General features: G+C 39.1%; 1 protein-coding gene across 1 annotated transcript in view; it reads left to right on the top strand.

The window, feature by feature from the left end:
• The window catches only part of LOC106878702 (palmitoleoyl-protein carboxylesterase notum1), a 36,468-nt gene extending 23,959 nt beyond the window's left edge, over nucleotides 1-12,509 (top strand). Inside the window, exons 4-13 of the mRNA XM_089342058.1 lie at nucleotides 2,038-2,098; nucleotides 2,920-2,978; nucleotides 3,127-3,229; nucleotides 3,602-3,790; nucleotides 5,525-5,625; nucleotides 5,878-6,016; nucleotides 6,406-6,453; nucleotides 10,732-10,890; nucleotides 11,217-11,341; nucleotides 12,099-12,509. Of these exons, the coding sequence (XP_089198184.1) occupies nucleotides 2,038-2,098; nucleotides 2,920-2,978; nucleotides 3,127-3,229; nucleotides 3,602-3,790; nucleotides 5,525-5,625; nucleotides 5,878-6,016; nucleotides 6,406-6,453; nucleotides 10,732-10,890; nucleotides 11,217-11,341; nucleotides 12,099-12,370 (1,256 nt within the window). The 3' untranslated portion in view covers nucleotides 12,371-12,509. The remainder of the gene's footprint in view (nucleotides 1-2,037; nucleotides 2,099-2,919; nucleotides 2,979-3,126; nucleotides 3,230-3,601; nucleotides 3,791-5,524; nucleotides 5,626-5,877; nucleotides 6,017-6,405; nucleotides 6,454-10,731; nucleotides 10,891-11,216; nucleotides 11,342-12,098) is intronic.
• Nucleotides 12,510-25,693: the final 13,184 nt, after the last annotated feature.

The raw sequence follows: 25,693 nt of genomic DNA, 5'->3' as shown, positions 1-25,693 counted from the left end.
CGCAATCTTTCCTCTTGTCCTTGATGGCTTGGGATCAAAATTGGCCCTTCTTCACCTTGTATAAGGAATACTGAATGTCTTTATGCACCACCTGCCTGATAAGAAACTCAGACACTCCCATGTTCCTGGCAATGAACCTGATTGATTTGCAGGGACCTTTGTCAATCATGGCCTGGATCTCACAACCCGAAGCCATAGTAGACGACACTTACCCAAGGTACGACGCAGTGGGACTGAACCTGGAACCATGTGGTTTGGGAAGCAAACTTTTTACCACAAAGCTACGCTTAATATTGTCAACCAGCCTGACCACCCCTCTCCAATAGACAATCTGCAGCTGAAGACAGACATCACTTTCGGCATTAATGTTCGGATCAGTTATTCCAAGGAAACCAGATATGCTTGTAACATGCGTTGATGGCCTTTCCGAGCAGCAATGGCGACTTTAAAGAGAAACAGCATTCGTTGCTTCTGGATTCGCAGCCCAAACACACACACAAGAAGCGAACTCGTTTGGTGGTGGTGGTGGCTTTTGTATTTTATTGTTGTTGTATGTTTATTTTTCATGCTTTTTATATTCATTATCGTTCTTCTGCTTTATTTATTTATTCATTATTCCTAAGAGTCAAATCATGGAGTCGTGCGTGGACTTAATGACGGCGGTATATGTGTGTACGTCTGTATGTGTGCGAGTAGAAATGGTGATTGTGTATAAAGAAGTTGTGCTTTGATCTCTCTCTCTCTGTGTGTGTGTGTATTTATGAGTGTGTACATGTGTGTGGTTTTACCTTTGTGTGTATACCTGTGTGTAATAGTTTGTGTGTGTGTGACTGTATGGAAATGTGATTGTGTGTGGAGGTGTATGTTACAGCATGTGCTACAGTTGTGTTTTTGGTGTGTGTGTGTGTGTGTGTGTGTAGAGTTATTCATGTGTGTGTGTGTGTGAGTGTATGAACATGTATGTGTATGGGCACATGCATATGTGTGCATGATTGGATTTGTGTGTGTATATGTATGTGTGTATGTATGTGTATATGTATATACATATACTGGGTGTATATGTGACACTGTGTAGTAATAGCAGTTTCCGTTGATCAAATCCACTCACAAGGTTTTGGTCGGCCCGGGGCTATGATAGAAGGCACTTGCTCAAGGTGGCATTCACACACAGATGAGCAACTGTTCTAACAACACCCCCATACCACTCCTGTCCACCTCCGCTTCTTCCCCACACGTAACCGCAGTTAATTACTGCTTATGCTTTAATTAACACAGTAAAAAAAACATATTTAGCGAGTTAACATGAAAAACGTCCCTTGGCCTTCCTCCCCCCTCATTCTCCCACCACCGCCACCGCACACTTTCTCTTATCTAAATGTGATTGTTTAATGGTGGTGGGGAGGGAGGAGAAAAAGCGAGAGAAAAACCCTTCCCGTGGCAGCTGATGTATTTTCACGCTACACCAAACATGTGGAGCGTTTCACATCTCTCAGCCCCCTCCTAACCTACCACCACCACCACAACCACCACCGCTATAACCTCCACCACCACCGCCACTACCATCGGCATCTTCCCGCCAACGACGTAGTCTTTATGTGGAGGTTCGTTCTGCTAGAAATAACAACCAAATTCTCCTTAAAAATCATCATTCTATTAAAAAAAAAATTGTAAAAGAATATTACAAAGGTAGATTCTCCCCCATTGCCTTAAGGCTCGGCTGGGAAATTTGATTTTCTGTTTTTTATGCATGCGTATATGTGTACGCACGTACATAGATACATATAATACTCTTGTGTTTTTCTCCGTCACAACATACGTAGAATGGTAGATCTGTAGGTGACTAAGAAGGGAAGGAATATTTACCAATGTCAGGGTAACGAAGAAGGTCGGGGTGGGTGCATTCGGTATCGATGATCGCACTTTTTCTGCCTCAACCATATTCGTCTTAGAATCTCTTCATAAACGCAATTTTCGTTTCTTTTCTTTTTCGTAATTCATTTTAAAGTCACTGTATTTTTGGTTTTGTTTCATTTCCAGGCAGTGGTATCACTTCATGGGACCCAGAAGAGAATCCTTATTATTACCATGCAAATATGGTGTAAGTAACCCTTTATTAATTATTACAATAATTAGGGCGTCGACGTGGCAGAATCGTCGGAGCGTCGGAAACAATTTCTTCTGGCTTTTTCATATTTTGAGTTCAAACTTCGTCGAGATCGACTTTATCTTTCATCCTTTCAGGCTGGGTAAAATAAATTACCAGTCGTGTACTGAGGATGATGGCATCGACCAAGCCCCTCCCCTCAAAGTTGCTGATCTTGTGTCAAAATGCCTTGCGATATTTCTTCTGGTTCAAGGCGTTGGCGAGCCAGCAGAATCGTTAGCAGGCCGGACAAATTGATGAGCGGTATTTCATCCGGCTTTACGTTCTGAGTTCAAATTCCACTGTGGTCGACTTTGCCTTTCATCTTTTCGGGTGGTCGATAAAATAAGTACCAGTTGAGCACTGGGGTTGATGTAATCGACCTTCCCCCTGTAGTGTAGCGAGGACTACCAAACAACCATAAAGGGGAAACGTGCGTAGGAACTTCAATATAAACTTGTGTTTATTCTTATTTGTCTTGTATTTGCTTTATAGCTCATAACGATGAATACTACTCGGATTAGTAGTCAATTAACAACTAGACAGGATTAGGATAATCTAAGAGGACCTTTAAACATAACAGTAGCAGTCGTACATTATTTGTATATATAAGTTCTACTACATACGTACGTACATACATACACACACACATATACACACACACACGCACACACACACACATATATATATATATATATTGTGTGTGCGTGTCCAGAGACAGATAACTACAATCGGTTTCTCTAATAACTATGCTATTTTCCCCGCCTCTGTTACAGATATGTTCCTTATTGCTCCAGTGACTCATGGACAGGAACTTACAAAGCCACAAGCAAAGGTAATACTTCCTTTATATGCCTCATATCGCAGAATCGTTAGGGTGTCAGACAAAATGTTGTGTGTGCGTCTGTGTGTGTGTGCGTGCGTGCATGTGTATGTGTATGTGTATGTTCATAATAATTAATACTTATTTTGTTGCTTTGCAGAAGATTTCTCGTTCATGGGTTCGTTGATAATAGAAGAGGTCCTCAAAGATCTCTTGGCTCATGGCCTTGCCAAAGGAAAAAAGTTGATTTTAGCCGGAAGCAGGTAACAGTATTTATCAATGTTCGCTAACAGCTCCACAAAAACACCCACAGACAGAATTTCCCATCTATGTAGTAGATTATTTATCCAAAACATTTAATTTGCTTTGAATTTTTGCACTCTAGTTTCGTGTCCTTTTCCAGTAAATGTCCACTGGGACTTTTCTCCATGGGGTAGCGACAGCTATTCTGAAAGCCTTACTCTCATTTCATGCTTATTATCATTGTTTACTAATTCTTTAATAATCAAAGAAAATTAGCCGTCGATAATAGGGAAGTACCAAGAAAACATATGCAATCGTGAAAGACGTACAATTCGTTCCATTCGTGACTATCCCATGCCAATTGCTAATCCGGTTTTTGCGTTTCATTTCAGTGCTGGCGGCACCGGAGTTCTTCTCAACTTGGATCGCGTCGCAGACAACCTAGCAGACTGGGTCCCCGGCATCGAAGTGAGAGGTGTGTCCGATTCTGGCTGGTTTCTGGACAACAAACAGTACAAACCTGCCCCGTGCATGAACGCGCATTCCTGTGCACCAGTTGATGGGATCAAAAGAGGAGTCGAGTAAGTGGACACTGTGGATGTGTGCGCGTGTGCGTGTGTGTGTGTGGATGTGTGTGCGTGTGTGTACTGCTTGTCACTCCCACAACCATTAACTGATATGGACCTGTTTTTAAAACGGAAGGGTGAGATTTGAGGAAGATTTAGCTACTATTTCTAGCTTGTCAAGCGACCAAGTAGAAAGCCCCGAGGTGGGTGGGTGGTGGTGGTGGTGGTAGTGGTGGTGGATGGATGGGTAGATGGGAGAAAATTGAAAGGTGTTGAACAAATGTAATGATTAATTGTAGAAGTTACTGAACTGTGACGATGCGTGTGTGTGTGTCGCCTCGAGCGCGCACCGTAATCATGATTGCCCCATCATCACCGCCGCCTTAAACCTTACCATCACCACCACCTTCCCCACCATCCCCATTACCGCTACCGTAACCACCGCTGCCACCATCCCCGCTCTCAGCACTGTAACCACCTTTACCACCACCACCATAATCATTAGATTATTACCCCCCCACCGTTATCCTCTTCCCCCCCACACACCACATTCCTCCATTGATGTTTCCACATCAAAAGTTCATTTGATGATAGTGGGGGAGGTGGCAATGTCGTATTAGTCTTGGTGGATGTGGAGGTGGAGGTGGAAGATGTAGCCATGATGTCGGCGGCGATGGCGGTAGCAGAAGGTTGTGGCTTTGGTAGTGGTGGTGGTGGTGGTGGTGGATCCTGATATTGTTTGTTGTGGCTGTGGTGGTAGCGGTGGTGGATGGAATTGGATATCTTTGTTGTGGTTGTGGATCTAGTAATTGCAGTGGTGTTGTAGTTATTGTGGTAGTGGTAGTATCGCGGATGGTATTGGTGGTGGTATTTTGTTTTTGCTGTGGTTTTGGTTCCAGTTATGAAGTTGGCGGACGCAATGAGGGCGGCGGCGGTGGTGGTGGTGGTGGTGGCAGTGGTGACGGTGTGTACGATAGTAGTAGTAGTAGTAGTAGTAGTAGTAGTAGTAGTAGTCGTCTGTGATGGTTAACGGTGGTGGTGATTTATATTTTACCTGTGTAAAATCTCGTGGTCATCCAGCTTGCTAAAAATAGCAGCCAAATCACATCACACTCAAATCTCTCTCTCTCTCTCTCTCTCTCTCTCTCTCTCTCTAAAATACACAACCGGAATATCTGTAAAAATAAAATAAAATGAAACTGGATCAACACAACTGGAATAAATTTTTTTTTGATCAGAAGCCAGAGGTCTGTTTGATCAGAGGTGACCTGAAGCTAAACCTCACCATCAAAACAACCACCACCACCACCACCAACAGCAACATATAGCAAATAGGTATAAATGTTGAGTGGTTCCTGTAGACCAAATACGGGTCATCTTTAGCAGTCGGTCTTACCAGATTATATAACTCGCCGTAAATCAGGACCCCTCCTCCCTCTCCCCCTCACTGACACCATGAGATGCAGCACAGAATTTTGTCAGTGAACAGGTCGCGTTTTCAAAGCGACGAAAATATTTTGAAAAATTAAATTTAAATGTTGAAGTGAATCTAACGGATTTTGTGTTTTTAAAACGGCTCATAAACACCTTCCCTGCTGCAATTGTTTTTGTATACATATATAAAATAAACAATAAAAGAATTAATACCAAAATTTCCATAAAAGGGCTACATGTAACCCTTGTAGTAGGATTGGTTGCTTGTCTCTGCCGTAGACAGTAAATAACATTTATTCCACCTTACTTTGACAGTCTGTGGAATGGTCGGCTGCCAAGAAGATGTGCAGGTCGCTATACCGAAAGTGAAAAGTGGCGCTGTTACTTTGGATATCGCCTCTACCCAACACTGAAAAGTAAGTATATCATCTCTCCGAGAACTACGTTAAGGGTACACGTGTCTGTGGAGTGCTCAGCCATTTGCACGTTAATTTCACGAGCAGGCTGTTCCATTGATCGGATCAACTGGAACCCTCGTCGTCGTAAGCGACGGAGTGCCACGACGACGAGTAATGAATGCTCAATCTAAAACATTGACGGTTCAACTTCATACGAACCTCACCTTCCTCGCAGTGACCATAGTGATTGTATTTGTATTCTTTTCCCAGCTCCGGTTTATATTGTCCAGTTCATGTTCGATGTGGCTCAATTGACCGCTGACAATGTTGGTCCACCCGTCCACAAGGAACAATGGCAGTATATTCACCAGTTGGGTCTCGACATCAAAGAATCCTTGAAGAATGTTTCGTAAGTCTATTATTATTATTATTATTTTAGTTTGGCACCACCTTTACTGTTCTCATGCTTCAAATTCTTCCTATTTCAAATTTTAGGGGTTTGTATTTTTTTGGTTTGTTTTTCTTCCTCTTTCTTTACGATCCTAGAATCAAAGGGACATGACAGGTCGATAAGTAAGCAATTTCGCTTTTCCTTATCTATAATCGTTATGTCTGGTCGATTATTTCCTAATTTCCTAACAATGACAACTACATTAGCTGCTGCTGCTGCAACTACTACTACTACTACTACTACTACTAATACTACTACTACTACTACTACTACTACTACTACTACTACTACTACTACTACCACTACTACTGAGAGTATTGACATTTGTCTATTTTTGTATTTTTCAGTGCAGTGTTTGCTCCTGCATGCATGTCACACATTATGTTAATGAAAAGGTAAGATCATTTGATATTTCTTATTCATTTGTTAATATCGTAACATTATTATTAAAATAGACATCCATGTATTATACTTAAGGCATATACACTGTTGACAGACAAAGTTACTGTAGTTTTTGTCTGAGATAAAATATCTCATGGATAAACTGTTAAAAAAAACTATATGTATATCAGAGAAAGATGTAAACTAAGCCTTCAGCAGCAAATGATATCACCAGATTCATTTTGGCTTTGTTAGGCCTTGTCAGTGTAGTGTATTCGCAACCTAGATGAGATTTGTCACCTCTGATATCGAAAACAGTGAACAAATACATCCACTGGTAATAGTTGCTGGCCTCTTGCAGCCAGGACGGTTTTTTTTTGTCTCATTTTGGTATATATTGCACTTATATATACACCCGGCCATGTCTTTAAGTGTACTCAATAAACTAAAACTGGACGTGTGTGTGTATCAAGTGGTAATGGTGATAAGCACACACAGCGTCCTGGTTTTTCAAATAGGACTAACCATGCGCACTGAGCCTGAAAGATTGCTTGGAGACGCAATGCACATTATATAAATGTGCTCAGTTATTGTGTTTCCTTGGCATGATATTTAGTTGCTCTTATCTAAATACTGGAGAACTTTTGGGGTTGATCCTACCTATAATGGAACAGTAAACTGTATATTTGTGTGTGTGTGTGTGTGAGTGAGAGAGAGAGAGAGAGAGAGAGAGAGAGAGGAGGGGTACTGTTCTATGCAAACTCCATGAATATATACCGGGGCTCAGTCTTGTATATACTAATATAACTACTGTATGAATAGTTACTGGTCTGCGCCCCTGTGTATGCTCCGTACATAAATGCTGGACCGTGTCTCTAAATAGACACACTATGTATGTGTGCGTTTATGCATGTGTGTGAGAGAGAGAGGCTGGGGGAGAGAAACAACGATTAAGGAATGATTTATAAGGACTGGTAGTTCTTGATAATTATTTCAACGTATTTTACGACTGGCTTTGTTGAAAGCTCCAGCTTCTTGCTAAATATTTCCCCCATTTTTTCTCCATCATCTTGCGGCTTAGGCACTACTTTTAATATGGCGTCTCTTTGCAGACGATAGGGGTGGAACAAAAGGAGGTCACTAAAGGAATGAGAGAATCTACTTAAACAGGCAGATTTTTGTTAATCTTCGCAGCTTTTATCGTTCAGTAATCTTTATGTGTTCGTATAAACTTTCACGAGCGGTTTTATGACTTTTAACTAAATGGTTGGGCATCTTGACGGATTCAGGTTGTAAGAGAGGCTTTTACTGTCTCTGGTTCACAGCCAGTGTGGATTTTAATGGTAGCTACAGCTAGAACTATTCCTACACACACACACACACACACACACACACACAATGATATGTGTGTTTGTACAGATGAACTTATGGTTACGTATGTACAAAGAGCACAAACACACACAGGTAGAAATAGTACTTTGTGTATGGTGCACACACACACACACACATGCAATAGTCGTAAAAACATTAAGGTGTAATACTATGTCGGTGATGTTGCTCTACGTATCATTTTATACGAGAGGGGGGGAAGAGAAGGGCAGAGAAAAGCAAAGACATAGAGATTAAGAAAGAGAGAGAGAGAGAGAGTGGGGGGAACGGAAAGTGAGACGAGAGAGAGGCAGAAACCTTTTATGAATCTTTTAATTGAACTTCTGTCTGGAGAAGAGATCAGCTGATTTAGGTTTGAAATTGTGTTTCATTTCGAAAATATCTCAAACAATTTGAGAAGAGACAACAAGGATTGATTGACAAACTAATTAACGATTCAAGTATTCTTATAGTCGAGATATTTCCAGGAGTTCTCTGCACATGATACATTAAATCAACGTGGCACCTTCAATTATAAAATCGAAGCTATAAAGTCCCCTACTGAGATAGAAAATCGATAAAAGTATCAATAAAATTAATTGATGTTTTAGTTGATGGTGGTGGTGGGGAAACGTTTGGACGGAGGCGCGCGAGATATTTAAGAGATTTGGTTTTGTTTCCTGTTTAGTGAAGGAATTTACATAAATAAATACTTTCTCTCGTCCTCCTGATAATTATGGCGTGCAGGGACAGTTACACGGGAATTTTCTGGCAAGGAAAAAAAAAAAAAAAAAAAAGGTTACTGCAATGAAATTAAACTGCAGTTTAATTACATTGCAGTATAAGAAATATCCTTTTGTGGAATTTGGTTCCAAATTGTCTACAAAGAACCGACTTATAAAATTTCATTATGTTTCTCGAAAAACATTTATAGTCATGATAGAATATATAGATTTTTTTTATTTATTTTTATTCTGAACCAGTGCTGTTTACATTTCTGCTGAGGAAGTCAGCATTCTTTTGGAATGGAATGAAATTCTGATAAGCGAAATTCTGTCTGTTCGTCTGAGACCCCCGTATTTCAGCCTACATTTGTTCTGCATCGACATATTACACCTTTTTGAAATCAGGATGATCCCAGGATTGAAAACTTGCCCTTCATTTGGTTCTTCAACATCCAGCATTGGGATCTGATTGAAAAGCATTTGGGTTGCTATTTCTAGCGGGCAAAGCTTGGCGGATTCATGCCATCTTGGTGGCGTTTGTCAGATGGCGTCAGAGATCAAGCGGGGAGATGAATGACATTCGCATCGTTAATTTTTGCGTCGAGATAAGAACTTTAGGACAAATTGGCCAACAGTTGGAATTCAAGTTTGAGAGACTGGAACAATAGAATGTTTGCATCACAGAATTAATTCTCATCTGTCCTTAACCTCTGATCAAACACCACCGAGGTATATGGTCATTATAGACGTATTACAGTCATGCTATTTAACTCTTTTTAGTTTTGGGCTGCAAGCCTCATTGGCCCTCTGCAGGGGGTACCTCAAAAGTCCGTAATCCTTGCAGACTCAACTCAAAGAAGAAGTAAATAGTTATTGGTTATAGCAGTGATGGGAGATGCGTTCGCGGGGTGGACGATGGTTGACAATGGTGAATGGAGAAAGAGACAGAGAAAGAGAAAGATGTGTACGGAGAGGGAGGGAGAGAGAAAAAAAAGAGAGGGAAATCACTGAAGGGATGGGGGGAGAGAGAGAGAGAGAGAAGTCCGAGTCTGACTAAAAGAGAGTTAAAAATAAACATGCAAGAAAAAAAAAGAGATTTAAACACAAGGAGGGAGGAGGAGGAGAAGGAAGAATGTAAAGACGTAACGAAGTTTGTGACGTCACTACAACTTTACTCTCTCTCATTCTACCTCCCTTTCTCCCCCTCTCTATCTCTCTATCTATTTATCTGTCAGTGCATTTGTTTGATGCCTTTGAAGTGTGTCTCGCCATATAAAAGAATTGTTTCTAATTTAGACACAACGCAGGTGACTTGATGGTGGGGGAGAGGTTTTGTGGATACCAACGGCTTCAGGAAAAGTATTATTTCGCTACAACAATGGAAATAATGCCAAGATACTAACTCTCTCTCTCTCTCTCCCTCTCTCTCTCTCTCTCTCTCTTCCTCTGTGTGAGTGCAAAGGCTCTGTACTAAAGAAGCACGTTTGTGTACGTTCGTAAATATAAGGTAATTATTTTAAAACCATAACATAAATATATTTCTGAAGTTAGGTGTGCTATATTATATTCTTTGACTCATTTAGCCTTTTACTAGTTATTAGACTGGCCATGCTGGAGCAGGACCTGCAAGATTTTCATCGAGGATACTGACCCCACTTTGCACGATTCGTCGTTTGTATATAACCGTATTTGTCCATTATCCGGTGGGGCGGTTAATGGGGTAAGGGACATGGTGAACCCCAGGCAATGCTTCTATGGGGAAAGCCCTTTTGGGTTTGCTGTATCAGTTTGTATAGGCTGTAGGGGCCCAGGGGGTAGTGAAATCAAGGGCTGCACACACTCTCGCTACGCTGCTGACATTGAAAACGGTCCCAGCATAGCTGGGAGTCTAATGACTGAAACAAGAAAAGCACAAAAGATAAAGGAGATGTGTGTGAGGGGGGGGGGGTTATGTGCATGCATCTTTGTACCTGTGTTTATCCCGTCCACCTCACCATTTGACCACTGGTATCTTTTTGTTTACGTGCCCATGACTTTGTGATTCGACAAAAATGATCGATAGAATCAGCACCATAATTGCAGAGGTTGATTCGTTCAATTAAAAGCAGAATCCAACGACTGAAACGAAGGAAAAGTACGATTAAACGATCCGTAACTTTTAAAATGCTTTTCTGATGTGTTTTTATTGGTTCCTTGCAGAGACTGGAATCAAGTAACTGTCGGCCAAGTCACTCTTCCACAGTCGATTTATTGCTGGGAGAGCAGTAAGTCACAACGGAAAGGCTACAGGTGCCGCGGAGGCAGTGGCAAAAGACGACACCGTCGCAAGCAGACGACAACGTCACAGCCATCTGTAAGGTAAGAAATGGTTGTTTCATTGATCTGTATAGTCTGTTGTATCTCAGGAGGGTCATTATGCCAATAGTAGATACATGCACTGGTTCTGTTCACTTCTTTTATTAACTGGGTGCTTTTTATTTTATATAGTATTTAATATAAAATATATATGAAATATATAATGTAGATAAAATATACAATATGAAATATATAATGCATAATATACACAATATGTATATAATATTATGCAGTATGTATTAGTGTCAATATAAATAAAATATATAATCTGTACATATATGAATATATATAATATCAAATATATCTGTAATATATAATATTTTCTGCAGCAAAAGCCCTCTCAATGAATCCACGTCAGACAATCCTTTGGCAGATGCTCCGAAACATAAGAAAAAACGAAAGAAGAACAAGAAAAGACGGCGAAACAGAAGGAAAAGGAAGAGAAAAAATAAAGGTAATTATGCAAAGAAAAGGTGGAATGAGTGGTAAAGGAGTACATTTGTGTACTTTGAGAGTACACTAAAATGGGCTAATGATTGAGTGAGGAAGTGAGTAATCAAAGAGTATGTTTGAAATTTGATTGGTTAAGAATCTTGCTTTGCAACCATGTGGTTTCATGTTCGGTCCCACCACACAGCACCTTGGGCAAGTGTCTTCTACTAAGGCCCGAGGTTGACCAATGTCTTGTGACAGGATTTGGCTGACAGAAACTGGGTGGAAGCCTGTTGTATATGCATATATTTATATGTGTATTTGCCAGTACCGCCTGACTGGCTCCCGTAGGATTTTCGAGCGAGATCGTTGCCAGTGCCCCTGGACTGGCTTGTGCGGGTGGCACATAAAAGACACCATTTCGAGCGTGGCCGTTTTCGTGCGGGTGACACGTAAAAGCACCCACTACACTCTCTGAGTGGTTGGCGTTAGGAAGGGCATCCAGCTGTAGAAACTCTGCCAAATTAGATTGGAGCCTGGTGTTGCCATCCGGTTTCACCAGTCCTCAGTCAAATCGTCCAACCCATGCTAGCATGGAAAGCGGACGTTAAACGATGATGATGATATATATATATATATATGTCTGTTTGTGTGTCTTTGTGGTGTTTGCCTTTCTTCCCCCGCCAGTGTTGGTTTGTTTACATCCCTGTAATTCAGCAGTTCCTGTTACTGCCTTGGTTTATTAATATCACATTTGTTCTTTGTCTTATATTTCCTAGGAATGAGAGAAAGACGTTCCTTGAAGCCCTGGTTGGACAATATTCCAAACGAAATATGCCGCCGTCGTCTGGTGGACAGCTGCCAGTGGCCACAGTGTAACTCGGCCTGTCCGAAACTGGTGAACCCACTGACGGGTGTTGAAGTTGATGTGGTCGACTTATTAGTGCAGCTAGGAATTGAACCGGCAGCCTTTGCCAACACACTGGGCATCGACATCAATCGGCTTCATACGATGAGCCACGACAAACTCATTCGGCGTTTGGCTCAGTGAATAGAAGACTAAATACTATCTACATTTAACACATTATTGCCCATACACATACACACACACACATATATATACATATATACATACATACATGTATATATATATATATATCCACACACACACACATATATTTACATTGTGTATGTGTATATATATATATATATATATATATATATATATATATATATATATTACATATAAATAAATATTTATAGTGTGTGTATATATATATGCATATCTATATATTCATATATATATATATGTACGCATATATATATATGCATATATATATATATGTACGCATATATATATATGCATATATATATATATATATATATATATATATATATATATATATATATATATATATATATATTACACATATATAAATATTTATATAGTGTGTGTGTATATATATATGCATATATGTGTGTGTGTGTGTGTATTAAAATAAGGATATTATATTAAGGTGAGTTTTAAAATAACAATGGAAAATTGACTGACATGATTCTGTACGGAGAGCAGAGTCAAATCTGTTCTGAAGGATCAGGTTGACTGGGACTTCGAATATTGCCTCTTGGCTTTGATACACACACATTGGAACAGGGACATTTTGTTTTCACTGGCAACGTTTGATAATCTCTTGTATTAGACAATCAGCAAAGAGAATATTGGCGAGAACAATCAAACAGCAAAGGATTAATAACAAACAATTGACCGGTCAAGCAGCCAGGCTGACTGAGTTGTGTACAAACAGATACATTTACAGTCACACACATACATATGTATATACATACAATAACTTACATGCACACACAAACTAATGTGCATAGTATATTAATTACTGAAAAATATTTACAAACATATGTTTTGCATATGTGCATACAATCACATGCATATTGAGATTTAGTGAAGGGAGTTTGTAATTAATGTCTCAACCCTCTGGAAATAGCAGTCAAATCCCTCTTGGATTACACCTTCACTGTTTCCGAAAAATATAAAATGAATTTATTCAATAATATTGTCCTGGACTTACAAAGAAGATTAAATGGCCGATGCTTAACTGCTTTTCATCATAGATCTACTTGATCCAGGTACTACTTGCAATGCACAATACACATGCATACATATATATATATATTTATAAATATAATTAAGGGATCAGCAAATATATATATATATCCACACATACACACTCATCCATGCTTACATACATGCACACACAAATGTGTCCTAAACTTTTGAGCAGCCTTTTTAGCTGCAAACATTATGCATGTGTGTGTAGGTGGGTGTGATGCACTCCTATACTCAACATACATTTGCACATCAAGTGTACTATGCACATGTCTATAACATATGCACACACACACATTGGGGATCAAAAAATTTACTTACAAAGACAAATATCCCTTCACAGCCCTTATATATTTGTGTGCAAACCAGTGTATATAAAATTAAATGCTCTACATGCATATATATATATATATATATATATATGTTCTACATGCATATATATATATATATATATATATATATATATATATATATATATATGTTCTACATGCATATATATATATATATATATATATATATATATATATATATATGTTCTACATGCATATATATATATATATATATATATATATATATATATATATATATATGAGCCTGGTGCAGCCGGTGGCTTTATAGACCTCAGTTAAACCGTCCAACCCATGCCAGCATGGAAAACGGACGTTAAACGATGCTGATGATATATGTATCTATATACACACACACAAGCTCACTCACACACAGACATACACACACACACACACTTGATTAATTACCACAATAATTATAAAACTTCCATATTAAAAAAAAAAAGACTTCCTGACGACACACACACATATACATACTCTTGAGCATATATTAGTCATGAATCATGCAAACATGCATGCGTGCACATATGTAAACTGATGAATGCAATTATATGAAACACCAATCCTGGACTGGATACAATTTATATTCATGTGGCGCATCTTAGAGGTGGACAGAATTATAATGGAAGGCCAAAAGACATGCTCTGTACACTGACATAGAAACACAATGTCCCTCCTGCCACACATATTCCCTCCTGTTACTACAACCTCTCACACATGTCTTATAATTATTACTATTAATATTATTATTATTTCAAAATATTTATTTTCTCTTTTCTTATTTATCCGTATGTAATATATATATAACAAAACTTATGACTTTTAAAACAGCAACCTCAACCGTTACCGTATACTTAAGATGTATTATAACCTATCAGTGTACATATATATATATATATATATATATGCACATGTGTATATATGTGTGTGTATATGTGTATATATATAGATGTATATATGCATGTATATGTGTATATATATATATATATATATATATGTAGATACATATATATACGTATATCTATGTATATATATATATATGTGTGTGTGTATATATATGTATAAGTATATATCTGTGTGTGTGTATGTATATGTGTGTATCTATCTATCTATCTATCTATCTATCTAATATATATATATATATATATATATATATATATATACCTTTTAAATTTTTCTAAAGTTAACGTTTTGAATATGCAAATGAAGCTCCTATTCCCATATGCCGGCCACAGTCCAAAGATGGTGACTGGTGGAACCAGTGTTTTGCGAGTTGCATCGAGTCGTAACGACAATCCTTGGATGGAATTTATAAACATCCGAATGCATTGCTACACACGTTTCCACAAATCATATCACAGCCTGTATTCTGGGGATGATTACTGTGTAGTCCATAGTATCCGTGGGTATCTTGGTAGGTCATCTTCATGGATTCATTTAATGCTGTATCGCCTGAAGAAATGAATCCACGAAAATGATCTACCAGATACTCACGGATACTATGGACTACACAGTAATCATCTCAGGAATACGGACTATGATCATAAGAGACATATGATTTATAGAAACACGCATAGCATTGCATTAGAATATTTAAAAAATTCATCCAAGGATTATTGTTATTATTACTATATATATATATATATATATATATATATATATATGATCCAACAGACTGCAAAGAGGTTGGTGTTTGTCTGTGTCTGCAAGACAAATGTAGTAAAATCGATAAACAAAACAAAAAAGAAAAAATATACGGTAAACATGCAACCAATTCTTTTTTTTTTTTTTTTTTGACGTCGAAATATGAAAAACGAACAAACAGAAAGTTAAAATAGACACAATGGGGTTAAAAATATAATACGGGTCATATATAATACTTTGATAGAGACGGAGATAGTTGTCACTCACCTTGTTTACGTACGTAATATGTGTACGCGTGCGTATGTATGTGTGTGTGTATATAAATATATATATACATATATAAATATATATGTCTGTGTGTATATGTATATATGAATGTATATGCATATGTGTGTGCTTATATAAGCACACATACATACACATATATATACATATATGCGTATCTAATACACACACACACATATGTGTGTGCAAGCGATGCGGCTGTAGGCTGCTGTCGCTGTGGATGTTATATATATATATATATATATATATATATATATATATATATATATATATAATGCTGACGTCATAAAAATTTTGTAAACTTTCAAGAGAACGTGAAAAAATTCTGTTTCGGAAGATTGGATCTCGGAGTACATAACAAAACTATAAATAACACCATATAAACACTTTTATAGACGTACGTTATTTACATCGAGAGCAAATATTCCAAAACAGATGTTATATATATATATATATATATATATATTATACACATACATACGTACATGCATGTCTACATATATAGCCTCTTTTTGTAATGGCCAAGCTATAAACATCACTCTAACCAAATATATCAAAGGCCAAACGAACAATTTTTATATCTTATTATATCTCTATATGTAATTGTTTTATTATTGTTTTTGTTGTTTTTCATCTAAAACTGTTGTTTTTTTAAAATTCAAATCTTTGTATAAAAGCTTTTAACTCTCTGTTTTATTTTTTAAATTTTTTATTTCTCTGATTATCGTTGAAAATCTATTTAATTTCTTGCTTGTTTGTGGAAATACGTATTACGTAAACAATAGCGTTTATTGTTTACAGATTTCCATCGGGTTTAATCACTGACTGATTGCGTTTTACGATGTCAAGAGTGACAATGCACCGTCTGTGTAAATTGCAATCAAGATTTCTGTTTGAAAGCACCAGTTTATTGGTATCTTCGAAAGTGTATACATCCTTTCGCTGATATACGTGTGCGTATACATACATATATATATATATATATATATATATATATATATATATATATATATATATATATATATATATATATATGTGTGTGTGTGTGTGTGTGTGTGTGTGTGTGTGTGTAATTAAAAGTGTTTAATTTCTGTTGGGACTTCCTTTTCTAACGTACGTAAATATGCAAACTGACGTCCTCATATTGACGATGTATTGATTTCTGAAAAGACAACCTCTTGTAATGTGCGAAAATAGCAGCACAAAAATGTTGACTAATAATAATAATAATAATAATAATAATAATGATTTTAAAACAAGTGAAATAGAACCAGTGCGTGTGTTTATTATAAGCATAATGACCCTCCTGACGTAGAAAAAATTATGTAGTCGAATCTAACTCCTCATTAAATTGCGTCTGATTTAAGCAACAAGGCCAGCAATTTTGAGGACATCGATTTCCAGAACTTTTGGCTGATATCTTATTTTTTCGATCCTGGAGTGATAAGAAGCATAGCTGACCATAGCGGGATTTGAACACAGTACGTGAAAGCGCTGGACTATGCGTGTCGCAAAACAATTCTGCTACCGATTCTGCCAGTTGGAGAAATTCGTGCCAAATGTACGTGGAATTGGATAATGGTGGTGGTGGGGGTGTTATGATGGGGGCGGCGGTGGATGTAAACGAGGTAGCAGTGGTAAGTCTCTTCGATCGATAGTGATGGTGGTGGTGGTGGTGGTGGTGGTGGTTGTGTAGTGATGGTATTGGTGGGGGCGGTGATGGTACAAGATTTATGAACTGTTTTATTGTCCATAAAAACGAGTGAAAGCTAAACGGGTTTTTGTTGAGAAATTTTATTGGTGCCTTTGTAGTAGTAGTAGTAGTAGTAGTAGTGGTGGTGGTGGTGGTCGTGGTAAGTGGTGACGGTGGTAGTGGCGGTGGTGGTCGTGGTGATCTAGTAAATGGGTCTCCGTCAGTTTCGACGGTAAGTATTGAATAATTCGGTTAACTGAGCTCCCTGCTCTTTTGATTAACGTGTAAGTGGTTGAGTATACTACACACACATGATTACTCTTAACGTAATTCTCAATTAGTATCAGTCTAACACCAATGTGTGACAAAACCGGATCTTTGAATCACGGGGGTAAAATTTACCAAACAGGTTTCTGCACAGTTTCCATCTATCTAAATTTACGCAACCTATGTGTCGATCTGAGGCAAAAAAAAAAACTTGCTCAAGATGCCGTGCAGTGGGATCGAACCTGCAACTCCAAGACTTATCCTTTGAAGCCTAGTACTTATTCTATCGGAATCCTTTGTCGATCCGCTAAGCTACGGGGATGTAAACAAACCAACATCGGTTTCAAGCGATGGTGGGGGGGGGGGGACAAACACAGACATATATATATATATATATATATATATATATATACGATGGGATTCTTTTAGTTTCCGTCTAGCAAATCCACTCGCAAGACTTTGGTCGGCCCGAGGCTATATTTGAAGACACTTGCCCAAGGTGCCACGCAGTAGGAGTGAACCTGGAACCATGTGGTTGGGAAGCAAGCTTCGTACCACGCTGCCACGCCCGCGTCTATAAAGAAAATGAAGATAATTTTTGCTCGGCACAAATTCATCTCTAAGAGTGCCTACGCTCTTGTCATTCGTCACGTGTCCAAATAAGGTTTCCCACTTCCGCTCTGTAGCAGCGGAATCTCCATCAGACCGCAGTTAATTAAGTGAGTTAATTAAGACATGACTCTATTGATAATGAAGTCGTTTGTACCATCGTGTCTAAGTAAATAAATGATGGGCCACTCATAAACGGAACATTTCAAATCCTTCTTCCAGATCAATGGTTTTCAATCTTTTGTATTTGGCGACCCCTTTCACTAAAACAACATTTTAAAGACGCAACCCCCCCTCCCACCATGTTTGGCAAGAAAAAAAAGAATAAAAAGATCAGATTATTTTAATAAAACTGAAGATGATTTCGTGCAGTGGTCACTCATCAGTCATGTTCCTTATAACACAACGTTATATATATATATATATATATATATATATGTATATATATATAATATGTTCGTGTTTGTCCCTCCACATCTTTACAACCGGTGCTGGATTGTTGACGTCCCTGTAACTTAGAGGTTCGGCAAAAGTGGCAAGCAAGTGTTGGGGTTGTCTATAAAAAGCCGGCTTTCATTGCCTTTTATGGACAGCAAAATGATTCATAAATCTTGTACCACCGCCGTCACCACTACCATAACCACAGCCAAGATGGTGCCCCAGCATGGCCGCAGTCCAATGACTGAAACAAGTGAATGATAAAAAGATGGACTCCGTCGAGATTTTCTGTTTCGGATGCATTATTGGCTTTTTAAAGGGAAGCAAAAGGACAATGATTTTTAAGGGTTACTACAGAGCCCCGTTTCGTCAATAAGGAACTTCTGACATGGGAGAGACAAAAAAAACCCCACCTTGTTGTTGTTGATGTCTTTGTTTAAATGAAACTTGTAGGGTGGGGGTGGGGGTATGTGTATCCCAGCATTCCATAGTATGTCTTCTCTTCGGGATTCCTTCTTCGATGTATGCGAAGATGTCGTCAGGGAAAGAATAATAATAATAATAATAGAAGAAGAAGAAGGCTGGTACCAGTGTGTGTGTGGTCCATTCCCTGGTGGTCTTTACTTTATATACACTTCGTGTCTTCTTTCGTCTTCTTCGTACATTATATTTATATACACACTCACAGACATGTACACAAATACGTACGTATGTATAATCATATATCTGTGTGTATGTGTGTGCGTGTGTATCTCCATCTCTCTCTCCCTCTCTGTACGTATATACATATACATTATATATATATACATACACACACACACACATATATATGCGTGTGTGAGTGCATATAAACATGTATGTATGTGTATATATATGTGCGTGCGTATGCACACACACACACACACACAAATACATGCATACGCACACTCACCCCTCCCCGCACGATCCGAGACACTCGACGCTGCCCGGGTGTTGAAGTTTGGTTGTTATACAGGGGGGTAAAAAAGAGTCAGAAAGATAGTAAATCTGTCCCTGGACGTTAAAATTTGGCATCCAGCCTTCTGTACATGCGTACATATACATATATTACGGAGATGTACTTGCATAGCAAATGACCTGATCTGAGATCGTGTGCTGGAACGAAAACAATTGCAGCGTGGAAGATGTTTATAAGCCATTTAAAATAACACACAAAGACCGTTAGATTCACTTCAGCATTTAAGTTTTGTTCACTGACAAAGCGACGAAAATATTTTGACAATACATATATATATATATATTACAAAGAATATATATGCATGTATACACACATATATGTACATACTTACATCTACATGTGTATATATATGCATATCAGGGTACAGGACGTTAGAACAATGAACTACAGACAACGGAACGAACACATAGGAAAACGGAAAGCCACTTGGAATATTCCTTCATCAGCTATATATATATTGACAATACATATACATATATATATATATATACACACACACATTATATATATATATATATATATTGTTGTTGTTGGCCCTCCGTCGCTTACGACGTTGAGGGGGGTTCCTGTTGATCCGATCGACGGAACAGCCTGCTCGTGAAGTTAACGTGCAAGTGGCTGAGCACTCCACAGACACATGCCTCTGCATACAGCCTTTTGTTGGGAGCAGGAATATATGGACTTCTCTCTTTGTGAGTCCTGTTGGTTCTTGGTGGATTATGGGTGTACAGGTGGATTATGTACTTGCAATGTACATCCGAGAAGATGTCACACCCCTACTACTCCTATCACACTCAAACTCTGTCTGTGATACTTTAATAGAACACACAAAAAAAAAATGGTTATCACCAGAAGAATACCGCAGTAAATTTGCCTGCCACGCGGTGGAACTGAACCCGCAACCAGTGTGTGTATGTATATATATACATTTATACATAAACACATACAATATTGTGATTCTATTGGTATGAATAAATACTAAAACACTCGGTATTAGAGAATATTACACACACACGTGTGCGTAGGTGCTTGTGTGTGTGTGTGTGTGTGTGTGTGTGTGTGTGTGTGTGTGTGTGTGTGTGTGTGTGTGTGTGTGTGTGTGTGTGTGTGTGTGTGTGTGTGTGTGTGTGTGTGTGCGTGCGCGCGCGCGTTCTAATCTCTACATAATATATGTAGAGAGGTTAGAGAGAGAGAGAGACACACACACACACGCATCCAGTTATACATCATCACCTGTTAATTTTCTATCTTTCATTAATACATCAGGCAACCGGCAAACCATTCAACCGTGAATACAGTTAGTCACCCGTGAACACAACCGCCCATATAGCCACCCTGCATATTAAGCCAGACAAACAACCATAGGAATGCTGCTGTTGTTTGTTTGTTTGTTTATCCCGGCGTAAGTAGACCCACGATCAAACACGTTCCAAACGTTCTGTCTCTCCTCATTGCCACAGAATATCTTGGACTACAACACCTAGTATAATTTGAGAAGGATTTAGTTGCTATTTTTAGCAGGTCGGGCGACCACATAAAAGCTTCATAGTTTGGCTGCCATCGGTACATCTATTCTTTTATTCCTCTATTCTTTTATTCCTCTAGTCTTTTATTCCTCTAGCCTTTTATTCCTCTATTCTTTTATTCCTCTATTCCTCTAGTCTTTTATTCCTCTGTTCTTTTATTCCTCTGTTCTTTTATTCCTCTATTCTTTTATTCCTCTATTCTTTTATTCCTCTAGTCTTTTATTCCTCTATTCTTTTATTCCTCTATTCTTTTATTCCTCTATTCTTTTACTTGTTTTAGTCGTTTGGCTGCAGCCATGCTGGAGCACCGCCTGGTTTCGCCATTTTCGCTCAACAACTGTTTCTCTCGCAGCAGATTCCCCTCCATCTGGAACGACTAAGTTCTTCCGATATTGAGTTTCTTTCTGTAAACCGTAGCCGAGGAAAATCCAAAGGAAACTGCTTGTATGTATATATTCAAGGAAAGCCGAATCAGTGGAAATGATAGTGAGGAACGGAAAGAAAAAAAACGTGAAGGACAGAATACGAAAGCGAAGTGAAAGAAGGCGTTGAAAAGGGGTGGGTGGCTAGAAACAGGAAGCAAAAGAGAACGAGTGAAAAGGGAAATACGAAAATGTACGAAAACGGACGAGTATAAACGAGAGGATTCAGTCGAAGTGAGTAAAAAGGTAGAGAAGGAACGACAACACAGCTGTCCCCTGGCGGCAGTGTCTGTCACACACACACACACACACGCACGGGATGTAACATGAAAGAGATGCCGCCTCACAGTTAGCTATCCATTAAAACGGTGTAAATTCTGGCAGTGCAGATATTTTCATTGAAGAGTGGAGGAACTTCAAAAGTAACAGGAGACTGTATCAGGGTGGCGGAGGATTCAGGCTTGGTACACAACGCAACTTGTATATATATGTGTGTATGTGTGTTTGTCAACTTACACACTTGCGTGAGAATCTGTGGATGTGTCAGCGCAAACACATTTATGTACGAGTATTCATCTGTGTCGAGGAGTGTGTATGCATGTATGGGTGTGTATATGTGTGTTGGGTCTCACAATTATGTATTTGTGTGTGTGTGCGTGTGGATCATTTAACAAATGTGTCTCTGTGCGCGTGGGCTAACGCCTGTGTGTATTCTGCGTGTATGGGCATGTATTAGCCAAAACACACACAAATATAAGACGGGCTTCTTTCAGTTTTCGCCTGCCAGATTCACTCAAAAGGTTTTGTCCGCCCAGGTCTATAGAGAAGGCACTTTCCCAAAGTGCTACGCAGTGGAACTGAACCCGAATCCTCTAGTTGGGAAGCAAACTTCTTACCACGCAAGCCACTTTCTATGAGCCTTCACATTTGACCACAATGCCAACATGCTGCACACACACACACACCTTCTCTTTATCATTTCCCCTGTCCCTTTTCTTTTCTTTTCCTCTGACCGCCATTCAAAAGGTTTCTCAAATTCAAATCTCAACTTCAGCTGCAATATTCTTAAGCTTCCATTTCTTCTTGCCCTTTAATTTTCCAAGTTCAACGCACTTTCCATGCTAGTGCATACGTACATACAGACACACACACACCTGATATGGCCAAGCATTGTATCGGTAGATACACTGAACCTGTGCGTGCATACATACATATATACGTACACACACACACGCGTGTATATATATATATGTGTGTGTGTGTGGTGTGTGTTTATGTGCAAAAAAGAGTGATAGAGAGTTAGTAAAAGAGAGAGTGGTGGTGGTGGGGATATGTGTGTAAGTTAGCATCGTGTGTAGTAGATGTGAGAGCATAGCTGGAACCACTGACGCCTCCCTGTGTCAGCAACAGGCTGTAATTGTGAATGCAGACCATGCGCCAAATGGCCGGCATTGGCCTTTTATCTGTTGTAACGGATAACCTGCCTGTGTTTTTACATTGAAAACAGGCTCTTTGATCAGAAGCCGTCCTCCCGTGTAGGCTAAAGCCGGTCTCCACTCACCGAACGTAGGAGTAGTGGCGCGGAGTTGAGCAAATCAAAGAAAAGGGAAACATACAGACAGATGTGATGTAAGTAATATGGAAGGGAGGAGAAAGACGAGAAGAAGATGACAAAAAAAAGAAAAGAAGAAAAGAGGAATAGGCGCAGGCGTGGATGTGTGGTAAGAATCTGGAAAAGAATTGGCAAAAATCGGAATTTCGAAATTTCAATCCCCACCAATTTCTTCATTTTCGACTTTTTTCAGAATTTTTTTTTTTTTGCAAAATATATGGGAAAATACGAAGATCATGATTCTAAAAACAAAATTTCCAAAAACAATATAAGAAATACACATACATGCATGTATATAAAAAAAAAATTTTTAGGGACTACGAATTGGTAGAGTTGGATAAAACTGCTGAGTATTTGGCGCGAATCTCTACGCTCTGAATTTGAATTATAATAATTTTGGCACAAAGCCAGCAATTTAGGGGGAGGGGTAAGTCGATTAGATCCACCCCCAGGATTCAACTGGTACTTATTTTACCGACCCCAGATGGAATTTGAATCCAGAAGGTAAAGACGGACGAGATGCCGCGAAACATTTCGCCCAGCTCGCCGCCTTAATAATAATCCTTTCTACTAAAGGTACAATTTTAGGGGAGGGGGCTAGTCGATTACATTGACCCCAGTGCTTGACTGGTACTTATTTTATCGACCTCGGCTGAATTTGAATTCAGAATGTAGCGGAAACTTGAAGAAGTTCATCAGGGATTGCTGTAAATGTAGGCTCATCAAATTTCACCGACGGAAGCCTCTCCACTAAAATGTATGTGTGTGGCTGCTATTTCTAGCAGATCGAACCACTGGATGAGATGTTTCTTGGATGGGGTCCTTATCACATTTTGTTGATTCTCAAAGTATAACTACATAAGACGTTGATGAGGGCCGATGTCAACGGAACTGTTGGCTATTTAGTGAAATTTAGAGTTGCCTCCCCTACACTAAGTTTCTCCAAAGACGAGAAGTGTGTGTGTGCCGATATGACAAAACGTCTCTAGTTACTTAGCTTTTGTAATACTAAATGATTTGTGTGTGCATTGCTCAGAAGCTAAACAAGGGAAGTAACCCTTGACACTACTAAATGCATTTTTGATTTCATTTGAGAGAAAAAAAAACGTCGGCGGCTTCCAACATGTTTTGTTTATATTATCGTAGCGTAGGCACATTGGAGATGACGGATTAAGGAGTTTGCTTCGTAATCACGAAGTCCCCAGTTCGAAGCATCTTGGACAAATGTTTTCTGTGTCCTAGGAAACTGAGCAGGTGGAAACTACATAGAAGCCGATCGAATGGATTCTACTAGTTATTCAATAAGTACACCTCATCACTTACTTATTCGTCATGAAACCGTTTCCATGCTGGAGCACCACTCTGATGGTCTTAATCAACCCCAGAACTTATTTTGTCAGTCGCTATTGCCGTACCACTACGTTATGGGGGACATAAAGACACAAACACGGGTCGTGAACAAAGACGCATAAGTATATATATATACGACGGGCTTCTTTCAGTTTCCGTCTACCAAATCCACTCACAAGGCTTTGGTCGGCTCAGGGCTATAGTAGAAGACACTTGCCCAAGGTGTCACGCAGTGGGACTGAATCCGGAACCATGTGATTGGTATGCAGACTTCTTACCACACAGCCACGGCTCCAAATTAAGCGAAAAATGCATGTCTGAAGAATACTCGACCATTTAGACGTTAATTCATTTGATCGAACAGAATTCCCCATCGTCAAACGACGGAGATCCACTACCACCATTATCAGAACATGCATTCTCCCCTGCATCAAGGTTTTCCATTTAGCCAAGAATAATGTCAGTAAAAGGTTCTGCCATTTATAAATTAGAAATGTGATTAATTCCTATTTTTTAATCTGTTTTTCATTGAATATTTTTCTTTGTTGTAAGAAGAACGTACGGAACCCTCAATGTTGAAAGTTGTCTCCCTTGCATACTAGAAAATTTCGTAGTTGGAAAATGTTAGAGGGATCTCACCAATTCTAGGTAGAAGGCTTGAGATTATACTAATACATCCATTTGTTGTTTACACCACCCGTCTTCGTCTGTTGTTTTATTCTCCTTATGATGGCACCACCATTCCAGCGTGATCGTTACCAGCGTCGCTGGACTGGCTCCCGTGCAGGTGGCACGTAAAATACACCATTTTGAGCATGGCCATTGCCAGTACCGTGTGACTAGCCTTCGTGCCAGTGGCACGTAAAAGCACCCTCTACACTCTCGGAGTGGTTGGCGTTAGGAAGGGCATCCAGCTGTAGAAACACTGCCAGATCAGATTGGAGCCTAGTGTAGCCATCTGGTTCACCAGTCCTCAGTCAAATCGTCCAACTCATGCTAGCATGGAAAGCGGACGTTAAACGATGATGATGAAAAGACAAAAGATATAAACAAGAACAAAGA

The sequence above is a fragment of the Octopus bimaculoides genome, chromosome 25, assembly GCF_046866305.1.
Source record: "Octopus bimaculoides isolate indiv1 chromosome 25, ASM4686630v1, whole genome shotgun sequence".
In the NCBI taxonomy this organism is placed as follows: domain Eukaryota; kingdom Metazoa; phylum Mollusca; class Cephalopoda; order Octopoda; family Octopodidae; genus Octopus; species Octopus bimaculoides.
This window is presented reverse-complemented; position numbering and strand designations above follow the sequence as displayed.